This window comes from Atractosteus spatula, chromosome 8 (assembly GCF_055471065.1).
Source record: "Atractosteus spatula isolate fAtrSpa1 chromosome 8, fAtrSpa1.hap1, whole genome shotgun sequence".
NCBI lineage: Eukaryota > Metazoa > Chordata > Actinopteri > Semionotiformes > Lepisosteidae > Atractosteus > Atractosteus spatula.
Window position 1 is genome coordinate 45,210,746 of NC_142713.1, and position 25,840 is coordinate 45,236,585.

Below are 25,840 nucleotides of genomic sequence, written 5' to 3' on the forward strand. Positions count from 1 at the left end.
TCTGTTTCTTGTGCTAATGTTATTATGGGGAGCACAAAGTACCTTTGGTGTAATGGTCATTTGCTAATACAAGCTTTTGTAATTTTTCTTTCTCTACTGTCACATCAACAGCAACTTGTGTTCTGACTCAGCTTTGCTGTGTGCATTTTACAAAGTGTACAATGGCAAGGTTTTTAAATATGGAGATGAATGGTGGAAGCCTAGTATTAACTGAGCAAAATGTAATAAATTTTGAGTTTGAGAGTTGTTTACAAGCTCCACAAGAGATTTCAAATTGGCTCACTCCTGCCCTTCATTTTTAAGCCATTATTTTATGATGGATTGAAATTTGCCATTTGTAAACGGAAAATGAACAATTTCTGGGATTACTTATTATTTTTATGTATATGCCTATGTTTATAAATAAAGATTTATTCTAAAAAACAAAAACTGAGACTGTAATACAATTGAGCATCACATTTCCTATCTTAAATTGGTCCCACTGAAGAAGTCATTGACAGTGACAACACTAGGACTGATTTATGTCCTCATTGGAACATCGGGTGTACTGCGTTTAATGGAGATAAAGACAATAAGGAGAATATGCACATTTCTTTAAAAAAAAATCAAATAACATTATTAAAGTAGAAAGTCGAAAGTGACAGATGGTCAAGACGTTTTTAACAAATAAATATGAAAGCGTTTAGCGATCATGTTTTGGGGACTGTCTATGTAATCTTTTATTAAAGAGGACTAAGACCCGAAGTCCAAGGTTGTTTAACTTGAGTAAGCAACTGTGTTGCTAATGAAAGAAGGGACACAGCATTGAAACTCCCAAGGTTTATTTTCAACAGTAAAAATGATCACAGAGAATTTTGCTGATGACGAAACCTTACATGTGTACAGACCAGTATCTCTTCATGTAATACAAATATCACTGAGACTGGTAACAGTTCACCAGTGTCACAATCTAACCACTGCAAAAATACACAGCTAAGATACAAACACGTTTAAGAGAATACAGATCTACATAATACTTTGTATTTTGCACGCTTGTATAATGTATAACCTTAGCTCATGAGGCGTTTTTGTAATACCACAAGGAACCGTATGACGTTGGTTCTAATTCGCTTCGCTGCAGTTAGTACAGTAGGTACGTCTTTAGTCTTAGTGTTTGATGGTTTAACTTACTCCTTTGTATCAAGAACCTCTGCAGCTGTGACCACTTGGAAACAATTTAGTACTGTAATTGGGAAACTTTTAGTACTGCGGCCTAACGGCCTCGGTATTGAAGAAAGGATTTGTTGCAGGCAAGACTAGCGCACTACTGTTACTCTAGTCCTGAAGGACTACGTACGAGATCGTACGTAGCGAATAATCGCAATTGTTTTTCCTTAAGATTGACCCAATTTCTCTAAACGCAGTTTACCACTTGATTTAAAAATAAAAAAAACATTTCAAGATGATCAAGAAAATATATGAAAAGATTCAAGTTTGTTATTTTATTGTCTACGTGTGCGCTGACGGAACTGTGTGAATTGCAGTCAAATACCAGTGCTCTGAAATATGTAACAACAAAAACTACATGTACAGAGCAGGAGGAGCAAGCTGTTTGTCCAATGAATGCAGTACTTAGATGAATGGCGTTGTTCGAAGCCAATGCATGTCCTCTTTCTGAACAAAACAGACTCACTTCTACATTTACCACTAAACCAGCCAATTAGAAATAACACTTGCACATATTGATCCTTTGGTTGACCAGTAGGGTTTCGAGTCTAAAAGTAATCATTCCCTCCCCTTCGCAGACTGCCAGAGATACTCGGTAATGGCGACGGGTTTGGTAAGTATGAAACTTTCGTTTAAGAAACAAAAGGTTGAAAATTGTTATCAAACAAGAAATTGTTTTGACTCTGAGCTGTCGGCGGGAGTAGGATAAGATGAGAAAATGATATTGCGCGCATCAATCGAGAGTGACACTTCGCTGGGAACGGGATATTTCATTGTGACGTTTGTTGTTTTTGTAATAGTTTTGTTTTGGTTTATCTCTGGACTTGGTCCCTGTCCGTCAGTGACGTTTCGACTTCATTCATTTCACCATCTTGACAGGTCGACGATCACCATGTCTTAACTTGTTGACATACTTCGACAACATTTTTTCTTGTTTTTCCCCCTTCTCCCCATTGTGAAACCGTTGTACATGATAGTTCTGGTTTCTTTTGTTAATGTTAGGTAAGTCAAAGAAAACTCGTCAAAGAAAACTCGTCCAGTTGTTGTTTTCGTTGTTGGTTTTTCGAAAAGAAACAACAAAAAAAGGAAAGTGCAATTAAAGGAAGTCGTAAAATACCAACAAACGCCCGAAGACGTGCAAAATTATGTGATTGTATTTAATCAAGTTGACGATTTAAACCTTTGCGTATCAGTGCCTTTTAAACGCAGTTTGTCGTTTATGGTAAACATAGCTGCGGCTCTAAAAATTACATTTACGGTCGCTTTAAATTGAACGACTTTTGAAATCTGAAAAAGCGATTACACATAAATTTGACAGAGGGACACCTATTAATAACTAATCCCTTTAGACTAATCCTCTTGTGTTATTGATCACTTCTTGTTACGCAGTTGTGAATGAATGGGCTCTGAAGCGCATGCGTCAAGTCCCAAAGTTTATAAACAAGGCTTGTGCATGCAAGAAGTCACATGACGGCTTGAAGGAGCCGAGAGAGAAGTTCGCAGACAATGGGATTAATTCATCACTGGCAATTAGCAGCGTTTTAGAAATGTACCGTAGCTGCACTTTAGAAGTATCCGGAATGCAAGTAAGCATACGGTGTTAAAAGGGCGTTTTCAGGAAATTGAACTACTTTTCTTTTTTTAAATAAATACTTGTACGAAAAAAGAACTTTTGCATGTGTTGAAGTAGCACATTTTTGGCAACACAGAATTTTTACGCTCTCTGAACCAACCTTCTTTGTAGATGTGGTGTCGCTTCTCGGCATAAAGAAATTGATCTTAATTTGTGATCGTCTCGATCTTGATGCACGCAGGCTTTTATTTTAAAATGGAAAACCATTGAAAACCAGCGCGGTGAACTAAAAATAATTTAGCTCCGGCATGTGAGCCAGTTACTGTCTTTTCATTTTCTGTGGATACTTAAAATCAGGGTCTCCTTTGTTCATATATTTAGTTATTGTCATATATTTGCTTTACTTCGTAAACTAAATTCAGGACTTACTATCCCTGTTGCTTCCTGGGTAATAAGTGACTTATAAATTGACCGTAGTTGGATTCAGTTTGTCCAAACAGAAACCTAACTTTGTGAAGTGCTGAGGTGCGAGGAGACTGTGAGAAGGCACTTTTAATGAAATAAAAATTGTGGTGAAAATAAAATGGCTCTTGAATTTGCCTGACTGAGAAGCAAGCTTTTGTGTGTGTTCCTCCAGTCAGGTCAAGCGAATTGGTCTAACATGGTATGGGAAGTGAAGACCAAGTTGATGCCTGACAGTGTGCAGAAAGTGCAGGTATTGGTGGAAGAGAGTGCGTCGCGAATGGACGACACCTTCGAGATGCTGAAGTGTACTGAAGACCTGCCATCCTCTCCCGGATGCCCTTCCAGTGAGAATCGCATGGAGTATGGTAATCAAAGTGAAACAGACGAGAACAGAAATAGAACAGTTGGTGGTGTTGGTGTTTGGCTATTAAAGCTCATATTTTCCCAGTGAAATGTGGCATAAGCCGCCGTCTTGAGCAGCAGTCACTGCTCTGCCTCTGCCCCAGGGAAGACAGTGTTTGTGACAGTGCCTCTGCGCTGTCTTTTCCAGATGATCTTCCGGAGTTGCAGGCCGTGCAGGAAGACCGGGCCTCCCCGGCGGTGTTCCAGCTGAGTGCCGGCGTGTCCCACCAGGAGCGCCCCCGGAATATCTGGAGCCCGCGCCCCTCCTGCCCCCCAGCCGGCGGGGTCTCCCCAGAACACGGCACCAGCTGGCTGGCAGAGCTGGCCAACATCGCCACCAGTCCCCAGAGCCCCCTCATGCAGTGCACGTTCTACAACAGGCACGTGGTGTGGGCACATGGGATACGGGATATTTGGAAAACTAGGGAGCCAAACACAGCTGGACACTACAGATAACCTCACAGCTCAGCTGGAAACTGCAACTGTTTTTAAGCACTTTGAACTCGGTATACATGGGATAAAATATTAAATGAAGACCGGTTTAATAATTTTTTGTGAACTTTAAACAGACTGCAAAGAAACAAGTAAAGGTTTATGTCGTGCTGAAAAGAGAAGAAAAAGAAACACCTCTCGGCTGTGGAGCCTTCTTCAGGTGTGAAGGCCGAAGAAGGCTCCACAGCCGAAAAGTTGTTTCTTTTCTTCTCTTTTCAGCGCAGAATAAAACTCTACTGGTTCCTTTGCAGCCTATGCATGCTGACACAGCTACGTGAGCTTCTCTAATCAGACTGTACTAAAATACATCACTGTCAGATTTTTTGTGTGTAACATGCGGTGGTTCAGAGGTGTTGACACCTGCGAATGTTCTTTTGTTGCAGCATTTCTAAAGGCTGCATTTTAACTGCTTTTGCTTCGTATGTGTGCGTGCAGATCGTCTCCTGTCCATATAATAGCCACCAGCAACAGTTTACATTCCTACGCCCGTCCGCCACCAGCCTCTTCAAGCAGTGAGCCGAGCTTGTCGAAGACCCACTGGAAGGAGCGAGCCGCAGTTAAACATGAACGGGTAAAGAGAGGCTGCAGAGTTTTCTTTACTGTTGATTATTCGAACTGCGGCACCCTAATTCTGGCTTTGGGGGGGGTCCCTTTGTTGTTTAAGGTAATTAAATACAGGTTTCTAGACACATGGTGTATTTTTGCATGTGTGTGCTTTAATCGTTTTTCTGTACACTTCCATCATAACTCAAGAAAATATATTCATAGCCTGACTAGTTCTATAAAAAGGAAATCTTTTATCGTTGTTTTTAATGAATCAGGTGCCCTTATCCAAAGAGTCCTTCACTCAGTTGTGACGTCACTCTGTAGGTCTAAACCCTTTTTGTTTCTTTACTGCAGGCGAGCAGTGAATCGGAATCTGGTATTTTCTGCATGTCTTCGCTTTCTGATGACGACGACCTAGGATGGTCTCATTCATGGCCTTCAACAGCATGGCATTGCTTTTTGAAAGGTAAAAACCTCTTTGAGAGGTGAGGTCTCAGGTGTGGGAGTTCATATAGTAGATCTGCTTACCATTTTATTCAGTTTCTGAGTGTAGTCTACAATTAAATGTTTGTGGAGATTGAATGAGGAAAAGCAGTTGCATGGTTCAGTAGAAGACTCTGTAACTACAAAATCCCACATTTTATACAGCCCAGTAAAACATTGCGTGAGTGCGTCCAACTTGTTAGCCATATTTTTGTTTTCCCCCTTTCTGGAGTGAGACAGTGAGCATCATACATTGATGGGGACCAGTTGGAAATAACAAAGATGTTATTTTATCCCAAGGGACTTAAATGCCTATCGAGTGTCATAAATGAAACAGTGCTTTAACCCTCCACATCTTATGTGTTATTGCACATTAAAGTTGAGCTAACATTATGTGACTATGGGTAGTCATTAAAAGTAGTTTCTCTTTTTTAATACATCTTGTTCTGTGCTACAGCCATTTTTTAGAATAGCATGTGTAATCTCGCAGCTCCCCCTTGTGTAGAATGAGTAGTATTACAGTGTAAGACTGAACAATTGTTACCTACTTGTGTCTTCACTGGAGGAACAAACTTTGCAGCGTAGCAAACTGACCGAGTTAAATCATTTCCATCATTGTTTTTACAGTTCAAAAGTGTCTATCCTGTTTTCATGCAGAGTATTATTTGTGTGGAGTGCAGATGTTTTGCTCAGGCTAGGGAATTCCATAAGCTTTTCAGTGGATCACATTCTGGGCCTTTTATTGTACTCTACTTTTATATTAATTTTACTTGTGCTGAGAAGCAGTACAAACGCTGTAAAGTGCCTTTGATGGGAACCAGCCCCTGCGCCGAGTGCTCAAGCCCTGAGAAAGACTGTGCAGCTGCCTGTTGTCTTGTCACACGCAGGCACCCGTCTGCGCTTCCACAAGGGGAATAATGTCGAGTGGCAGGATGCTGAAGACCTTGCGGATTCGGATGATGAGTCCGAGGATGAGAGAGATTCCCAGTGTCATTCCCTGAAGGCAAGTGAGCCTGGAGCTGAAATCGTGTCTGAATTATTCAACAGTCACGTTTATACACAGCATCTTCTGCTGTATTACAGCATATCCCAGCAGGTTCATTCTGTGCTCTGCCTGTTTGGGGCTTAGTGCACCGCATCTTGTTTTTAAATACCTGCTCTGCAGGATTACCAGGAAAAAGAAAATCAGTTAGATTTTCTGATAAAGATATTGTGAACGAAGACACAAATAGGTTTCATTATTATTGTAGCTCAGTAGTTTAAAAATAAGTCTCAAACAGATTGGAGGCCTAAAAAATAGATTTAATCTTAATAGGCTGCTCCTGGAAAATAGTAAGAGAACAGGATTTGTGTGAAGACAGCTCTGTAAGGAGTATTCTTTCTTTCTCTTTTGTGTTAGTAATTATTGTAATTACAGTAATTATTAATTATTAACACTCCTCAATTCTAGTTTTTTCAGGTTTGAGCATTTTGAAGCAACTATCCTTAAAATACTTAAGATTTTGAATACATTTAATTTATGCTTAATAGTGCATAATTATTCTGAATTTCAATACAGTAATCACTAAAAGTGGTATTCTTAAAATCTGTTGTGATCCTGTTCCATAATCTGTCTTTCTTCTGGTGTTGATTTCCACAGAGCTTTGGTTCCGAAGGTCTAAAGTTAGTGGCACATGAAGAAACTGTCTCATTTGGGCAGTCCGTTCTGAAATTGACTTTTGATCCTGGTTCCCAAGAAGATGGCTTTTTAACTGCCGAATGCAGTTTGGATCATCCCTTTTATGTGAAAAACAAAGGTAAACAAATGCAGATATTTTGCGATAAACACTTCATGGTCAGTTACAAACCTTGAGTATTGTAAAAAAGTACAGCTACGACTATGGGCAGTAGGTGCCAAGCAGTCGGACAGGACCTAGAACGATGATCTGAATGTTGATAGAATTGTTTTATTTTTCCATTACGGACAGTTCCTGGCGTGGTTTCTCTTTGTGGTTGCCTGTTTTTTGTTACACTATATATTGTTATTTTCTCCCGCCCAGGATGGTCTTCCTTTTATCCGAGCCTTACCGTAGTCCAGCATGGAATACCCTGCTACGAGATGCAGGTTGGAGATCTCTGTCTACCTCCAGGACACCCTGATGCCATAAACTTTGATGATTCAGTTGTTTTTGACACCTTCAGGAGGTAAATCAAACCTTAGGTGGTTATTTGGGGGGGGGGGGGGTATTTTGTCAAAGCCAGCTTACTGGTAGTTTTTCCAACTTGCACGAAGAATTAGAAGGGGGGTGTCTTGTCAGACAGCAGCAGCCTGAGATGGGGGATGTGGCCTTGCTGTGACGTGGTTCCTACGTGTTTCTCTGCACAGCTACGACTTCACCCCGCTGGACTCCTCAGCAGTGTATGTGCTGAGCAGCATGGCGCGCCAGCGCAGGGCCTCCCTCTCCAGCGGCGGAGCCGTCAGCCCGGACTGTGAGAAATCAAGCAGGGACTTTGAGCCTTCAGGATCTTCCCAGCCCTCCTGTACTTTTTATAGCAAATCAAATAAGAGTCACAGCTCAGGGACAGCAAACAGTGCCACGCCTACCAAGTGCAAGAGACCAATGAATGCCTTCATGCTTTTTGCAAAAAAATACAGAGTGGAGTATACACAGATGTACCCAGGGAAGGATAACAGGTTTGTACACTGGCCTCATGATGGATATTGAGTGTGAGGTTCATACATTGTTACAGAAAATTCCCATAAGATGCAGGACAGATGACGAGGGTCTCTAAATGCTTTTCTTCTCCTCCATGCTCGCCCCAGGTTGAGCTGTAACATGAATACTCCATTAGATAAAAAGTGGGAAGAGCTCATTTCATCAGTTTTTTTTTTTACATGAATACACTTCATGCCCTGGGCTGTTGTACTGGTACTGCCATTACTCCTTAATGCCTAAGTTTTTTGGGGTCTCTGATTGATGCTTGTTCTTGCATTTGGCAGTTTTGAGAGCACACCACCAATGTAGGAATAGGGTTTCATGTGTGTTGGAAGGGTGGAAGGCATAAAAATACTAACCTCACTTACAGTTTTATGTCTTGCCTGACAAAGGGACTCAGCAGCCATGCACTGAGTCCCTTTGTCAGGCACTGGCTGCTAATTTAAAGCCTTGTCGCAACTCTAACAGACATCTGCAAGGGTGCAGTACATCATACCAGATATTAACAGCTGCTGGTCTGTGACCAGCAAGTGTTATTTAAGGAAGCAACAAGACCAGTCAGGAAAGGAGACAAATGCAAAATATCGATATAGCTCAGCTCTGTCTCTGTAGGCACCTACAGTAGCTATTGTTTTGAGAAAGTGAGAGTGATATTGGCGTACATGGTTAACAGTAGAAAGACTTAATCACAAACAGTTGTCATTAACCTTTAATGTAACCTGTTAATGAAATACTCTTAATTGCATCACAAAGAGGGTGTGAGAAACCTTTTAAGGAGAGGAAATCCGAATGCATAAAGAAATCATAACAGAAATACACTGATATAGAAGTAGAGAGCAGAGTAAGTTATTGGAATCAGTGACTATAAATGGTGTAAGTTTTGTATAGCTTGCCAGTTCTGTGCATCCACTTTGACTGGAACATTTTATAAGGGACCTATTACTCAGTCTTGTTCCCATTTCTAAATTGAGTTTTCAGATTTTATTGCCACATTTATGATGCCTTTGCTAGAAACAGTGTTGCTGTTTGCAGGAAGAAAGGATTTTTTTCAGTACTCATGAGAGCAGGCCTTCTGTTATCTGTGTGTAATTTTAGCCTCTGTGTTGCAGAGCCATAAGCGTGATCCTTGGAGATCGGTGGAAAAAGATGAAAAACGAGGAGCGGAGGATGTACACAATGGAAGCGAAGGCCTTGGCAGAGGAGCAGAAGCGCCTCAATCCGGACTGCTGGAAAAGGAAACGAACCAGCTCTGTAAGGACCTGCACCAGCAGCTGTCGCCCCCTGGGATCAGCTGGCAACCCTTAAATATCATCGGCTATAAGCAAACCAGATAGACACATCGAGGGAAAGCGATAGGGCTGTACTGACAGATGCTTGCTGTGTGGAGGAGTGGTTAGGGCTGTGGGTTCACATTCCAGCTGGGACACGGCTGCTTTACCTTTGAGCAAGGTACTTCAGTCAGGTAGCTCCAGTCAGATACGCTGCTGAATAGATGGGTCGCCAGGTTGACATTATAAGTAAGAGTTCTAAAACTAATTACTTCACATGTAAGAAAAACAGAATACTGGCCAGAGGGACTTGGTAGAAGGAACACATGGTGCTGATGGCCAAACCCACCTATGCTTCTAGCTTCCAGAGTTAGTTTGGTATCTGAAGGTTAAGCTAAATTATGTAAACCTAGGTGCTTAGTTGTTGGGTGGATGTGTTTTTCCTTTAAAGTTACTCAATTACCTTTTGCTATGGAAAATAAAGCAGGTTGTATTTGTTTTCTTAGTTGGATTTCACTCAGTCAGTGCCAGCTTCCCTCCCTTCTTAAAGTCTGGTTTTGTGCTGGGGCCATTCATTGGCTACAGTATTACGGGTTGGTTACATGAACGGTCTTTAATCTTTGGCCTGCAAGGCGATATTTATTTACTTAATCATCACCGTTGGGACATGGGACTGACAAACTGCCAGAAGCAGTTGAAGTCACCACGTCTTTTTTTTTTCCTTCTGATGACAGGAACTGGATTTCATTGCCTAAGACTGACTGAGGATATTGCTGCTTAGCAACGGCTTTAATTTAAATTGCTTATGTTTAGCCTTTGAACCAGCGCTCTGTTGCCAATCTTGCTTTCTCTTCCTGCAGGGCTCACAGCAGAATTAGGAAATGGACATCTTTAGGGATCTGCATTTGCAGTACAAACTGGATGGGACTACGGACTCACCTGCCTGCCTTCCCTTTCTTCTGCAAGGTTGTTACGATTACTGTGATGAAATGTTTGCTTTTAAGTTAATAGAGACATTAAAGATATATGAAATAATAAAAAGCATATAACCTAGTCACTAACTATGCTCAAATATTTTCTTATTTTTTAATGACCGAAATGCCTTACTCTTCCAAAGTAAAATGGTAATTTTTCTTTTCAGGTAATTTCATACTATAGGCTTGAAACAAACCCTGTGGTGCTAAAGTAGGGAGCAAAGGAGCTGTATAAAAAATGTCTATTTTTAAATGTAAAAAGGGGAATTTAAAATGCTTTATTACAGCTGTTCATTAATTATATTTGTATAACCCATATATTGCACAACTATTGTAATCCATTTAACTTTTTCTTCTGGCAAGCTAGGGAATATATTACTTGTGTAGCTGGGGTTTCTTCAGTATATCTTGGGTGTTCTATACAAATAAAGAGGCCATATTAGACTTTGGGTGGGCACACACTACACTTGGGTAAGGATTTTTACCTCAAGTGTTTTAGCACTTTATTGTATCTTCTACGGCCAACAAATGTATACAAGCAGAAATGTAATCATTTTCAAAAACAATTACAAATAACACAATCAGTGCAACCTTCTAGCTTGTTTCTGCTTTGCCATTTTGTGATGACATTTTAAATCATTGTCAGTTATGTACAGAATTATTGCCCCACCAAACTCTTGCACAAAATGTTCTTGTATTATATTATAAATAAAAATTTTAAATGTGTAATCCATTCACCTTTTGTTACTTTTATTGCACACCGGTATTGAACACAGTCTTCAATTTTGATGATGTTCTTAACTGATTTAAGTGGCAAAACTAACCATTTTAAATTGGTACGCTGTTTTTAAAGATTCATCTCTTGTGGATTAAAACTTTCAAATTCAGAGGAGGTGAAATCTGAAAGCAAGGGCATTCTATATTTTAGGAGGAGCCTTGTGACAAATTTAGCATGATTATAGCACTTTAATTTGTTTTTTAAATAGAACCCACACCCAGAGTCAAGTTCCTCTTTCTAATTTGGGGTGGTCTGAGTTCAATCATATTCTGTACGTTTTCGACATCTCTAAGTAGCAACACCTGCTAGAAGAGCTGCTAGAAGTTTGTAAATCTGTGCAGTTAATAACAAGCTAATTCAGGTGATTAACAGATGAATTAGAATGAACTGCACCACCTGGGAAAATGCTATTGTGCCCTCTACCACCATCAAAATCATCCCAAATCAAAGTGGATACATAAGGCTGAAAGAGAGATAGCAAGAATACCTTTCTTAATCCTTCAGATCCCTTTCTAAAGGAGTTTAATCCTGAAACATACTACAAAACAAAGTCATGAAATCACAGAAGCACTTCATATATTTTATCTAAAAAACCCTTTTCAAAATGAAAAATGTATGGTTTCACATTAGTCCCATACATAGTATTATAATAAAATCTGATTTTTTTAATGTATTATTTTCAGTTTTTAAGAATCTGGGAGAAGACCCTTTTGAAAATCAGTACAGTACAGGGTCTGTGAAATCTGGACTTCTGATGGCACTGTCCTCTGGAGTAGCTCTTTGAAGTAATAATTCCCTAATTTGACATTTTAAGTGTTCTTCAGCCTTTCTACTGTTAAAGGTTTTCAAGTGAACTAAAGGATGTTAACTAAACATGTGGTCTGCAAATCCTCTGGAGCTGAAAAGGACATCTTAAGTACATTATTAGGTAATTGGGAGCTCAGTTGGAATGTAATAATGAGCTTTTTACAAGGAACTAAGGGCTGGGACAGTCCTTTGTTATGTTTTCACCAGAAAAGTTATGTTTTACCCTGAATACAATTTACCTTTTAGTTAATGAGCAAAATAATATACATAGAATAAGACTATTCCTCCCCATTGAACACAGTTTCATCGATATTTCATGCTTACCATTGCATGCTTGTTAATTCAGAATAGGGAGATGTTTACAAAAAAGGTTTTCACTGACGGAATCGGCTCACTGAACGACACTTGCTGCTTTCTGGAGCAGCTGTAGCATTACGGGATAAATGGGAGCAAACTCCTTCCCTTCTCTGGCTCGCACAGACTGCACATAGGCTTCCAGTGCCCCCCTGCAAAGAACAACAGAGAAGGAAATCAGGTTCTGGCCCTTGTGTCAGATTTTCACTCATGAAGAAAAACGACATAAATCCCACTGCTCATCTTGCTGGGCTTTATTGGCTTACTGAAGAGTTTATTGTCAGTGTCGAACCAAAATAAATCCTGCTGAAATATTCATATTTTGATCGCTGTTCACTCAAATCTACTAAATTTAGTACCAGGAAACTGGTGCAGAAGACTAGCCTTGTGTAATCTAAATATGACAATGGAGCTTAGTTACATATTGCTGTCTAACATGGAAAGAGCATCACACCTGATGTTTTCAGGAATCCTTTGGTAACCCCCTTTTTATATTTACAGAACATTACTGCCACAGCAATTATGTAATGTTAAAAACACAACTACTTAACAAATCAACAGACTGTACCAGTATAATGTCAACAGGAACATGGCTTTTTCCTTGCCTGTGATCAGCATTGTTACAGTATTTTATTTTAGGAACATGCCAGTTCAGTGTTCTGATTTGAGAAGCTGCTCCTCTGCTAGACAGAAAAGGCAAATTCAAGCAATCAGATGGAAAGGAACAAGCAGCAGAAGAAGGCTCAGCATAGAAGGCCCAAGAGAATGACATTACCAGCTGTAAGGACTCCAGCCAATATTCGCTCTGTAGAAGAGTCCGAGCATACTCCCACCAGATCTACAGCCAGATAAGCACTGACCTGAATGTTCACTACAGAGGCCCACGTCATAGGACAAGCGAACATGTTGTTTACTGGAAATTGACATTTGAATATGAACCCTTCATACAGTCCCTCTGCAAAGATACTAGCCTTGAGTTTGCAGTTGCAACATTTTCAAACAGGTCTAGTCACAATCTGCACAAACTACTCCAAACTGATCATTTGCTGCTAGTTTGTAAATAAGTTAGTTTGTTCAAAGAAAAGTTGAAGATGTCAATGTGTAAGTATTCAACCTCTTCACTACAGCAACCCTAAATCAGTTTAGGTTCATCATCAAAAAGATTTGTTTTGAGAGCTCAAACAGTTATGTGATGGTTTCTATGTGTAATCAAAATGGAATAACTTCATTTGAGAGTAAATCCACCTATCTCTGTAGAACACCTTTGTTAGGAATAAAATTTCAAGCAATCACTCACAAACTGATACAACAAACCAACTATGCAGACCAAAGAACTTTTGACACAGGTTAAATCAGGGTAAAATAACAAGAAAATTTCAAAGTCTGTGGTCATCCTTACAAACTGGAATGTGCGTTGTACCACCCAGTTCAAGCCAACCTTCCGAACTGAGCACGTGGGCAAGCAGGACACTCGTTTGGGATGCCATTGACATTGTTAAGCCAATCTCAGTGATTAAAATTTGCAAAATCATAAGTCTGAGATGAGACTGAGTGTTCACAGATAAAAAATATTCCGGTCCTTTCTTAAATCCTGAGTGTATTCATCTCATATATTTGTCATAAAGAGTTTGTGACAAAATATGTCACAACAGAAGGTTTAGTGGTTAGATGAGATACAAATGTAACAAAGTTTTGGTCTAAATGGAAAGCATCTGATCCAAGCCCAACACACCACATCACCCACTCAACACCATCCCAACTGTTAAGCATGGTGGTGGCAACATCATGTCATGGGAATGTTTCTCGTCGACAGGCACTGGGAAGCTTGTCACGTTTGGGGAGAAAATAGAAACAAAGTACTCTGTAAGGTGCTAAAAAATTAAGATTATTATTATTACAGGCGAATGAGAATTCTAGAGAAAATGTGCTCGAGTCAGCAGCCAAGAATCTAAAACTGGGCCAAACATTAGAAGTAAGCAGCACAATAACCAGAATCTCAAGGCCAAAGCCACATTAATGAGGTCTGGCAAGAAGTTACCTCAAGTCCTAACCTGAATCTAATAAAAACCTTTAATGTGAGAAATGAAAATTGCATGAATGATTCTATGAATGATCCCAAACTAACTTTTTAACACTGGATATATTTTACTTGGAACAAAGAACAAATACTACACCATCACATTGGACAAAGCTGGTAGATTGTAAAAGATGCTTCTACCAAATACTGAATTAGAGAGCTGAATACTTAAGCTATAAGCAAATTATTCAGTATTATTCTCTTTGCAGGATAGGTCGACATTCAACCTCGCATAAAACTATGCTAATTTTGATCATTACAGTTTTAAGCAAAAAAAGGTAACTTGAAAACATTTATATACACCACCATATATAATTCATAAAAATATAACATTTTGGTAGTAAATTAAAACTTTTCCAAGACACAATCACAAAAATGCTGAAAACACTGCAAACAGTATTTGATTTATTAAATCGAGGATACATCCCTTGATAACTCTAGGTTTGGATTATTAAATGCAAAGTTTTACAGGCATCGGGACATAGAAGTCCTGACAGGTTTCTCAGCACCTACTGTATCTTGAATATAGCCACGTTGAATATTGTGATATTATGAAGTCGTAAAATGAATATTTATACAAGGTATAAATGTAATGTTTTATTACAGACATAAATTACATTTTCATTAAATTTACATTTTCAAGGATGATGAGCCAGGTCCATTCATAGGAATGATGATTCAACTACAAGCCATGACTCAAGAGATCACTGGGAAAAAAAAAGTGTGGTGAAACTCCATTGTATTGTTTTATTCATTCATGCAAAGGAAAACTTTGCAGGGTGTGCAACTAGAATGTGGCCGAGTTTTGGTTTTGTATTTAGCGACAAAGAACTCGCTTCTGGCTATCTGGAAGACGCACTCTGGCCAGCGTCCATCTTGATTCTGCAATATAATGTCTTTTGACATTACTTTTCAGTCCAACCAGGCTGAAAGCCAAAAAATAATGTGTCAGAAGAGTCACTGAGCTCTTGCTAACTCCTAAAATGTGGTATTCATCAGTTGTTTTGTATCCAAATTATCTATGATATTTTTAAGTGGAGAGAAGACAGAGCCCTCTAAGCCACACAGTCATGGTCTAGAATATCCCTGAACTCTACTGTGAAGTAACTCTTCAGGCATTTCATCTCTGACTGATGCACCTCCCTTCCAGCAGTTCTCGCTATCAGCATTAAGGGGTGCTCTTGCCCCATTTTCTGTTGATTTGTAGTAAGTGCTCAGACACGGCCAGTCATACTCATTCTACCCAAACTAACTACACAGTGCCTGACCCTGACAGTGACTTGAGCCTCTTCGTTAGACAGGGGTTTTTTAGTATTATGGTCAGAGAGTCTACTACCCTGAAGAAATAAAACAGAAGAAAATCAGCATATAAATACAGTAATAGGTTATTTCAAGCTGAAAAGAGAAGAGAGAAAACACAACATTTCAGCTGTGAAGCCTTTTTCGGGTGTGAGCTTACACCTGAAGAAGGCTTTACAGACAAAATGATGTGTTTTCTCTCTTCTCTTTTCAGCATGTAATAAACCTATGACTTGCTCCTTTGCAGACTACACTAGCTGACACAGCTACCCACCTGAATTACTTCAATATAAATACAGTGACCTTTTTGTGACAAATACCACCTATATACATGACATATGTGCATGTGCAGCAGCTATTCCTTACAAAAGACTTGAACCTTAAGGTTTTCCAGTGGAATCTGTAACAACTGAAACTGATATTTTCACTACGGCTAATGATAATCCTAAAGCGAGTAAGCAACAAACGCAAGCAGACTTTTTAACGCCCAGAGCTGGATCATTTTTAAAATTCACACTTCAATACAATACAAATTTAACCTTATATAGTGCTCCATGCCTAGGCATCGCAGATCCCTTCATATCACTCACTGGCTAATGAAACCAGGACAGGGCTCTGGTTAACAGTCTTGTGGTTATAGCAAGAGGTCGAGCTAAACCTGCCCTTGTCACAGAGAGCTGAAAGCTGGAAGGGGGGTGTAATCTGCCCTCCTGTGTGTGCAGCAGCCTGAGCTCTGCCCCAGGATCAGGTCAGGGTTTACTGGAATAAAAGAAGGTCTGACTGCACAACGGTGTACCACAGGACACACTGATCTATAATTCTCTTAAAGGGTCTATTTCAAAATGAACAGCATATCCTGTTGCAATGACAAAGCATCCAAGTTTGTCCCATAAAGGCTTAGGGCCAGTACACACTGAGCCGTATTGCAGAGCAGGCTAAACGCAAAATAATAGGGGACCTTATGCGACTCCTCTGGAAGCGTGAAAAAGGATGTACTTCTGATAGCTGCTTTAATGCACATGTCAAAGATAGCAAACAAGAGCCAAAATAATGAATTTGCCTAAAATACTAGTACTTGCTTCTTAGTCAACAAGGCTACAACGAACTAGCTGGAGAGACTGATAAAGCCTGCTTCTATTAGCAGACATCTACCATGGAAGATAAATATCCACTCTTACTGCTTTATAAATTCTACCACCTCTCAAAACTTTCAAGGATACAAATCACAAGGTTATGATTATTTAATACATATCTGGCAGCTGAGAGGCTACTGAATGCAGTCAGTGATTGATTGGGTACAAGGGATTGATTTGTATTTGGACAGATAGAAATCTCCCTTCTTCTCTCCATGCAAATAAAGACAAATTACGGAGTTTAGTGTCTAACTATCACCATTAGCTTCTTAAAGTCATTTCAGTTGTACAATCCATCCACTTACAGGGATTTACTGCTTTTCGTGAGAGAAGAAAATGAGAATTAAAAGCTTTATGAAACAGAAATCAATCCAAACACTACCTAAACATATTTCACAAGAATTACTTTTTTCAATAGAGGATTATTTAATCCATTCAGCAATGAAGCACTATTAAGTTAGAATTGTATGACTTAAATGTTGAAAAATGTTAGACATTTTCAAAAACAATGGAAAAATCATCATCAGAAATTGAAATGGGTAACTGTGTTCTTAAGCCTTTCATCAAAGGAAAGTATTGTCTTTCATGTGTTATATTTTGCTATTTTCATATTAATGAAATGATAAATAAAATATATTCTCCATATCTAGGCTATATTTCAGACAAAGACACCGTATGACAATTTTAAAAGAAAAAGGTTGACTTCCCATTTCTAAAATGAACCAAACATTACCAAAAGATGTAAGAATAATAAAATTACAAAAACTGTTCCAAAGTGGAGCTGTAGTTGCAACAGGAAGCTATTACTGTGACATGAAAAAGAAGATTAATATCAGAAATAAAACACTAAGGCCGATATCTACCGAGTTCAATAATGACTCTGAAATTTAGTTCCAATAATACTTATACTCATGTAGGAGATGGGGTTATTTCTTTAGCTGCAGTGTTTTTGTGTAAATCTAGATCACTTTATTAGCATAGTTTGTCACTACAGGTTACTCTCAAAGACGAAGAGGCTCATTTACTCTGGGAACAAGCTGAAGACAGATGCAGCACATTTTTCCTGAATCAATAGACAGTCACTTTATGCTATCAATCAACTCTAAATGAGAGACTGACTTGTGTTACCATCTTGACTACCATCTTTTCATTCTATTGATCTGTTTCACCTACAATCTATTGATTACTTCTTCTATATTTAGTAATGTCCTCATCAGCTACCAAAATAATGTAGATCAAATTGCACTGTGTCAATACACACAGATCCTTACTTATAACACAATGTTAATGACAAAACACTTCACTGGCAAAATATATTAAAGTGTGAACACTAAACTGGTGTATCCCCTAGGATTTTAGCAGAAATTTGATCAGCTAGAAGAAGAAAAAAAAGGAAGTGGTAATATACAGCTTTGCTATAATAGTTTTATAAATGTTGTTAAACGTAAGGACATTAAGATAAAAGGAACATGTCATACGGACTTGTGCTGAAATGCATTTTTCATACTTGTGCATGAGACACACAAGGATCGAGTGAAGAAACACACTAAGGTGCAACAAGAGGTGAGAAACTGCAAACGTCAGCTAGCCTGGCAGCATGCAGAGGTGTGTAGTTATTGAGGCCAGAGCCCCTGCTGTCTGTGGCATGTTGGCTACTGTGAGGCCCTGCTTGTCCCAGTCCTCCTGAGGGGAGAGTTATCAGAGGCAGCCTGTACCACAGCAGGCTGCAGGCTGGGTCACAATGAACAAACAGCTGCTCCACACTCCCTCCCAGGAGAATCCTGCTCATAGGAACCAGCAATCCTGAGCACCCTGGACCCCTGCCATGACACAAGGACAGTTCTGCCTGAAGGCCAGCACAACCAGGCTCTATGCTTCCAGTCTTAATACATGCACCCCTAAAATCATTCAATGTGTAAAGGTGCTCGATCAGAAGGTAGAGGTCATGCCCTGGGGCCTAGACATCACAGACTAGAGTCTGTGTTGAGTCCTATCTGACTGTGACTTGAGATCCTTCACGTGCCAGTGCTCAGTGACTGGCTGAGCACCACTGGGGGTGGGTGGTGTGAAAAAGAAGAAAATGGCTCTGACACACACATCTTGAAAGGATGCACGGTCCCTCTTGTGCCGGTGAGGGAGTCTAATTAGTATTACCAGCCCAAAGTAGGTCACATCTGACAGCTTTAGAATGACATCCTAAGAGAAGGATTTTTTCTCCTGAATGCTCAAGCTCCTCCTTGATGAGATTAAGTAAATACAACTAAATGTTTATATAACATCTTTGAAGTAAAATTACAATTTTTTTCCAAGTCACTTCCAATACTCAAAGTTAAGTCTATTTCTGAACTTTTCACGGTGCTTTCGTGTGGCTTTGATCTCGAAAGGAGGTTTCGAAAATACAGGCTGGTGGTGTTGAATATGCTGCATAGCACCTGAACGGTTGTAGGCCAGGCTTGCTGAGGTTGCCCAAGACAGACATTCTGTTTCTGGCAAAGCACAGTGGGTGTTGACAGTATTACAATGCAGGATAAATGATGTCTACTAACCATGAGCAACGGAAAAAATCTTAATTTTTCATATCTGCCTCTGTCCACAGAGGGAAACTTACTGGACTTGCAAAACTTAACAAAAAAAATGCATTCAGCCCTTCACAAATGAAAATTAATTGACTATTTCATGTCCTCACCATTTTTCTCTAATACTGCTAATCCCCAACCTGCATCTGTGAAAGTCACTGCAAAAGGTAACACGGAGAATTTTGAATACTAAAAAAATAAACTGAACAATAATTTAAAATAAAGCTTGTGTTCCAGTTGAGTTACACTACAGAAATTATTTACAAACTAAAAAGACAAAACCAAATCACATGTGTGAATTCTCTTTCAAACCCTTTCTTTTCAATGAGTTGCACAGAATCAATTTGGAGTCGACAACACTGACTTCATCATGCACTGTACAAAAACGCCATTCAGGGGCTTTACCTTATGAGAGTGAGACGATCCTTTTCCGAAGGGTGGTCATCAAGCCACTGGGAATACCGAGCAATGGACCATTCAGCCCTCTGGAACACAAGTTTTAGCACAGTAAAAAGTTGTTTCACTTGGCATTTTCACTTATGACACGAGAAACTGATTTTTTTGGAGCTCTGGAACTCTTCAGATGAGCCCATGTGAATTAGATAATAATACAGTATTACTTATGAGTGCTTTTGAAGAAAATCAAAGCCCTGTACAAAAGCACATATAGCATACAACAGGAGCAAGCCGAAAGTTACACAGAAAAAATCCAGAAATCAAGAGTAGATTGCAAATTAAAAGCTTTAGATTAAAAAGATAGAATTAAATTGAGTTTTAAAAAATTGACAATGTCTCTAATGGATATGGTCAATGGCCCTGTTGAATAAGAAGGCCAGAATAAGGAGTTCTTAGGTTAAGGGTTAGACTATCCTTGTGCAGTAAACCATTAAGGGAATTATATGTGAACAGAAGAATCTTAATATCTACTCTGAATGAGTCACTGCAATTTACAGAGGTCAGGAACATTTGAAGAAATGGTTCACTCACATGATGTTTCAATGTTTTAATATCATCTCTGAAATCAAGTGCTTACTGTATATTCTATTAATAAGCCCAAAACATACAAACTTATCAGACCATTAAATGCTACATACCTGATGTGGGGATTTCAGCTCAGGTGGGGCTTTAGTAAATAAAAAGTGCAGGATTGTGCTGTATGGAATGATATCTCCAACCGCTTGGCTATTGGCAATATGTTCACTCGTCTGGAAAAGCAATGGCCTAAAAATAATAGAACAAAAAATGGTCAAGAGAAATTTAAGAGCAACCTCTCAAAGTCATCAGAAACAAAGATCCTGCGTCCGGTCGTGTAGCTCCAAAAGAAGCAAATTGTAGACAGCGAAGCAAGAGAGAGGTCATTTTTTTAATGAGAAATCTCTGTTAAGAATGGGAACAGCTAGCAGACCTCAAAGTGCATCTGACATTAATCTTTGCTTTCAAGTACTGCTCCTCAAATAGTTTTTTACAGTACAGTAAGTATAAAAAATAATTGAATAAAACAGATCAATGTATTTTCATACTCAAATTATTCAAATTTAAACTGGCCATTTTGTCTTAAGAAACTGCCATAATGCCATCATCAGATACTGATGACCACCAATTTTAAAACTTGATATTTAGGAACTATGAACTAATAAATTAATTAATTTATTAGTTCATAGTTCCTAAATATATTTTTCCAAGGCTCATTCTTATTTCTTTAAGTTTTAAATTCTGACAGATTACATTGTTTTCAAGTGAGCTCCAGAGGGTTTCTATCCCATTTACAACATATAAGTAATTTTATAAGAGCGTACTGTGTGGTATGTGTATTTTAAATAAACTGAAACTTTTTTATAGTTGAAATAATGTTTTTTATTAGCCTTTAGCTCTTTTGAAAAGACATTTTATTGCATTGATAACTACATTTGGTAAAAAAAAAAGAACCTTTAAAGTTATTTAATTTGAACAATTTATTTATGCAGAATCCATCATACAGCTTGCAGAGTTTTGTACTCTGATTCAATTGAACTTCAGAAAATTAATTTAAAACACAGTATTAGATTATGATGGTAATTTTACCTAAAAGAGGGAATACTAATGAATTCAGACATTAAAATATTTGTTTCCAGAGACAAAAGTGTTTTCAGGAAAGCAACCTCCTCATATTGACAACTTCATTGATGAGTTTAGTATGTCTGTGAAATTCCTATTAACCCAAACAAGTTCCATCTGTGTGTGGGGAAAAAACAAATGAGTTTTTAGCCACCTCTACTTCAGCCACCCTTTGCAGTCAAGACAAAGGGTGAATGACTCATTCAGGGGTCAGGTGGTTTGTTATAGATGGGTCCATTGATGAATCAAATGTCACGTGGTGGCTGATGAAAAGGTTTTTAACAAGGTCTCTTATTTGACTGGTTGGACTGAGGATTTCAAGCTTGTTTCTGATGTTTCTCTGTTTTCAGGGCAATACGTTTTTTTCTCAGAGTAGGAAGAGCCTCCATTCACAAAGCACTGTCATGTGTGCTTGTCACAAACAATTTTGTACCTTTGCTCTGGCCCAGTTGATGATGTCCACACCACTCTCCCTAATATGCTCTTAATAACGTAGCCGTGGATGTGCCATTATTTCAAATCAAGGTCCTGCTGTTGATTTTGTACCTGTCTTACTGTCTTAGTGAATATGACAGTATAATACACATTCTTAGTAGACAGCCTTGGATCTGGCCTTCCCTACTCCTTCCAGTGACACCCACAGAAAACTGCCAACTTCTGCATTGGATTCGCAGAGGAGGAGGATCTTATCTATTTTGGCGTTGACAGTCAAGATGGTGTCAGAACCTGTTACGCTGTTGCTGATGTCAGAAATAAGCTGCAGAGCAGTGATTGGCTGAAGCCCACAGGCAGATCTCAGAGCATTGCGCAGGTGAAGCAGGGAGAGAGTGTGAGGGTGACGTGAGAGAGAGGTGGTGACTTGCACGAAACAGATGTCTCCAATTAAAGAGGCTGTTTGAGGCATAGTGAGGGTGGTGGAGCGACTAAGCAGCCCATCAGTGTACTACCGTACGTCCACCTCAGTGGACCACACCCACATTCGTAACCTACAGAAAGTCTGTGACGTACGTTCAGCACAGTAGAAAGTGGGAGGGAGTGGCAGGCTGCTGCGGAAATGTCGCCTTCCAGGTGCCACACAGCTTCTCGCCTTCCTTGCTGTTCTCTCGCACAGCTGGATGTCACATGCAGCGGAGCTGCAACATGTTGCGAGGGCACCGAGCAGTGACAAAAAGCGGTCAAAGCTGTCAGGAGAGGTGAAGCTCTCAGCAGAAAATGGCTGGAGAGTCGAAGTCCCGAAACGCACAGCCGCCAGAAAGACGTTTGCATAGCAGGGAAACATCAGGGAGCACAGGGTGCACACTGACGCCGATTAGCTCAATGTCAGAGCACTGACACAACGGAGGTAGCTGACTTAAACAGGCAGTTAATGAAGTGGGTTGAGTTGTAGACTGATTTCCTGATGGATAATTAGGTCTAATTGACCAGCGTCCCTACCTCGTCTGCAGGGGCTCAGCAAAAGGCTGGGAGCTCCCGCGATTGTGGCGGTTATCCCTGGCAACCGCGGCACATGAACCGGTCCCAGGCTGGGCATGACAAAATCTGCATAAATCATTTCTATTTGTCCACAGTGCTGAATGCTGGGAATGCTGCACTGATGGTGGTGCAAAATGGATTCTTGGCCAGTTGGTGACAAATTACATACGATATTTATCAGATAATTGTTAAGGCCAACAGGCCACTGGTTTATTTGGACGATAATCTGATTTTTGATGGGAAAATCATGTCCTTGCCTGCTGTTTGCATCTATTTCTTTCCAGAAAACTGTGTAGCTAACCATTCTTTCAGATGCACGTCTCAATGAGACCAGTAATGTCAACAACATGTTGCAAAAATTCTTGAGAGACAATCTGTTTTACGTTCAAAATAGTCATTGTACAAGGCTTTTATATTAAGGAGATGAAAAGAATTAAAAAATAAAAGACAAGACACTGATATGTAACCCAGCAGAAGTCTGCAACAAGTATAATTCAATAAAAATTAAACTTTTCTTTTACAAAATAACTCAGAGACTCTAAGTCAGGAGAACATCAGCCATGATGTAATGGATATTTAAGGTCACAGAGGCTTAAAATGGATTCTGGTGCAGGCAGTTACCAGCATGAAGAGATTTAAGGTACATGAAGCTGCTGTCATCAGTGGTTTTGTATCGTCTCTCCCAAATAATTGATATGAAGAAAATAATTCAAACATGACTAGGATGGGTATCCCTTAAAATGAAAAAGCCTTTAATTTACTGTTAAATTGATAACAGTAGACAAGTACATAATACTATGGAAGAGACACTTTTCCTCATTCTATATTAGCAATTAAAAACATTTTATGAAGCATTAACTTGGACAGAGCGTCGTTAAAGGAAGTAAAACGTGATTTTACTCAGAAGGTATAGCTGTCAACAGTCACAATAACTCATTATATTGCAGTCCCAGCCATAAGCTTTAAGCATTTTCTGTCACTCAAACCGTGCTCTTTCAGCATCATGACCTTATTAAACTTAAATTTGCAACAAGCATACACAGCAGTTTTAGTACCATATGTTGGGACATTTCAAACCACTGTACAACACCTTCTTAAGGTGTAGTGTAAATACAGTACACATACAGTATAAACACCATATAACTGTCTATAAAGCTATTTATAACCCAGATAAGGGATAACTAGAAGCTGATTTAGCAAATATGTACAATAGTTCAGAGAAAAGGAGGAATAATGTATGAAACTCATTGTATATAGAGTATCAATAGCTAGAGCCAGTGCTATATCTACATTGGGGCTGCAAAGTGCAATTTTGGATTCCACTTCATGTAATTGTGGTATGGTTTTTAGGGCAGCAGGTTGTCAATAGCTTTAGAGTCACATCTCCCAGAAACACTTTACATATACTATGTTTCTAAATTTACAATGATTAGATTCATTCATAGCGTGATAATTTTATAGATGATCTTTTGGTTTTGATAACCTCAATTAAGGTGCATGCTGTATCTTTTTTACTGGTGCAGATTAGTCTCAGGAGGGATTTCTGACCACTATATAATACAGAAGCTCTCCAGCTCCTCCATGTTAGGCATCCTGCACTTGTGCACTTAAACCTACTGTTATGAGCCCATGTGTGTCAAGCAAAGCATAAATGACCAATGAAGATATTTGATTTTTTCATTATGCCATCCACACATTGCCTCCCTGAGGCACACTACCTCTTGAAAGGGATCTAGGCTGTTGGTAAGAGTGTGGAGGTGCTGGAATGCCACTATTTTCCCACTTGTTGTCATTCAAAACTTGGTGACGGAAGTCAGTGATCGACAGAAGAAGTCACAGGCCAAGTAAATAATGAAGTGGAAAACCATGTGTCAGATCCTGTTTCAGTGAAACGCTTAGTTTTTGAATCGTTTCCAAGATGGAACACATAAAACGTACTGTTGAAGGGGAGAAGGACAAAGAGCTCCATGACCCCAGCAATACAGTGACATCACAAAAACAGACTTGGTTAGGAATGCTATTTTATCTGTGTGCTGTGAACTGCGACAGCATTATATATAATAAACCACATGGCTGTCATAATGGAATTAAAATTTAATTTAAAAATATTTTTAATTTAAATTAATTTAATTTAAATTGAATAATTAAACTATGAAGTAGCATAATCTATTTAATATATATATTGAATAAGCTGTTTATACAAGTTCATTAGTATCTGTGCTATAGTATTGACTACAAAGAAATGAGCTTGTGTTATTTATGCACACGTATCAGAAGCAGTGTAGATTCAGCTTCAGATCGATTAATTTTGTAAGCAGAACGGGTACTAAATTCATTAGAAGCTGACAGAATTCTGGAGAGCAACACTACAATGTCAGTGACAGAGTGCAGAATATCTTCAGCATACATGGAGACAGCATGCTTTAATTGTTGAAATTCAAGGAAAGCCTTTGGTATTTTGGCAAATATTCTACGTTAAAGGTTCAAATGAAAGAAGAAACCGAAGGGAGGAGAGTGGGCAATCCTGTCTAGTGGCTCTCTTAATAGAGAGTTCATTATACCAGAGTATACCATGGCAGCAGGAATGATATATCTGTCCCCGGGCACAGATATTATAATGCGCACCATAGATCAAGATGATCAAATGTTTTATCAGCACAACTCACAAAGCATTCATATTTCCTTAAATGGAGCAAATGATGCATATGATCTAAATCAAGATCGCTCTTCACAAAACTATTCTGATAAGGATGAATAAACCAAGCCATGTAATTTTCAAGACACATGTCCAGAAACTTTTGGGTATAATTTAATGTCTGAATTAATTAGAGATATTGGATCAAGATTTGATCACTTGAGTATTTTTTTCAGAACTAGGGAGAAAAAAACAGTATTACAATTTGAGATGGAACGTTCCCTTTGGGATTATAGTATAATTTGGCAAAAACAACTGATCACAGCAAATTGAAAAGTGTTAAAAGCAGTTCAGATGGAATGTCCAGAGCCAATTTGTACACTGCAGTCCAAATTTTAATTTTGTAAGAGAAATGGCTTGTCCAGTTTATATCTTCATCTCTAAATAATTTGAAACATTTATTTTGTGAAAAACAGGAGCAAGCTGCAGCATGAAATAAAGAGAATGAG

The 25,840-nt window shown here is 39.1% G+C and overlaps 2 protein-coding genes across 3 annotated transcripts in view; one reads left to right on the plus strand and one right to left on the minus strand.

Annotated features, from left to right (window-relative positions):
- Positions 1–1,746: 1,746 nt before the first annotated feature.
- hbp1 (HMG-box transcription factor 1) lies at positions 1,747–10,838 on the plus strand. Of its 2 annotated transcripts, none has more exons than XM_088922672.1 (11): positions 1,747–1,819; positions 3,417–3,609; positions 3,795–4,026; positions 4,574–4,709; positions 5,039–5,150; positions 6,055–6,170; positions 6,807–6,963; positions 7,207–7,351; positions 7,533–7,841; positions 8,973–9,114; positions 9,992–10,838. In XM_088922672.1, the coding sequence occupies exons 1-11, from the start codon at positions 1,805–1,807 to the stop codon at positions 10,007–10,009; spliced, it is 1,575 nt and encodes a 524-aa protein (XP_088778798.1). In that variant the 5' UTR covers positions 1,747–1,804; the 3' UTR covers positions 10,010–10,838. The 2 variants fall into 2 exon arrangements, with proteins under 2 accessions (XP_088778798.1, XP_088778800.1); XM_088922674.1 differs by having other exon boundaries at positions 3,417–3,588.
- The window catches only part of cog5 (component of oligomeric golgi complex 5), a 174,182-nt gene continuing 158,892 nt past the window's right edge, over positions 10,551–25,840 (minus strand). The window contains exons 20-22 of the mRNA XM_088922671.1: positions 20,224–20,350; positions 19,535–19,614; positions 10,551–12,196 (exon numbers count right to left, since the gene is read on the minus strand). Of these exons, the coding sequence (XP_088778797.1) occupies positions 12,082–12,196; positions 19,535–19,614; positions 20,224–20,350 (322 nt within the window). The 3' untranslated portion in view covers positions 10,551–12,081. The remainder of the gene's footprint in view (positions 12,197–19,534; positions 19,615–20,223; positions 20,351–25,840) is intronic.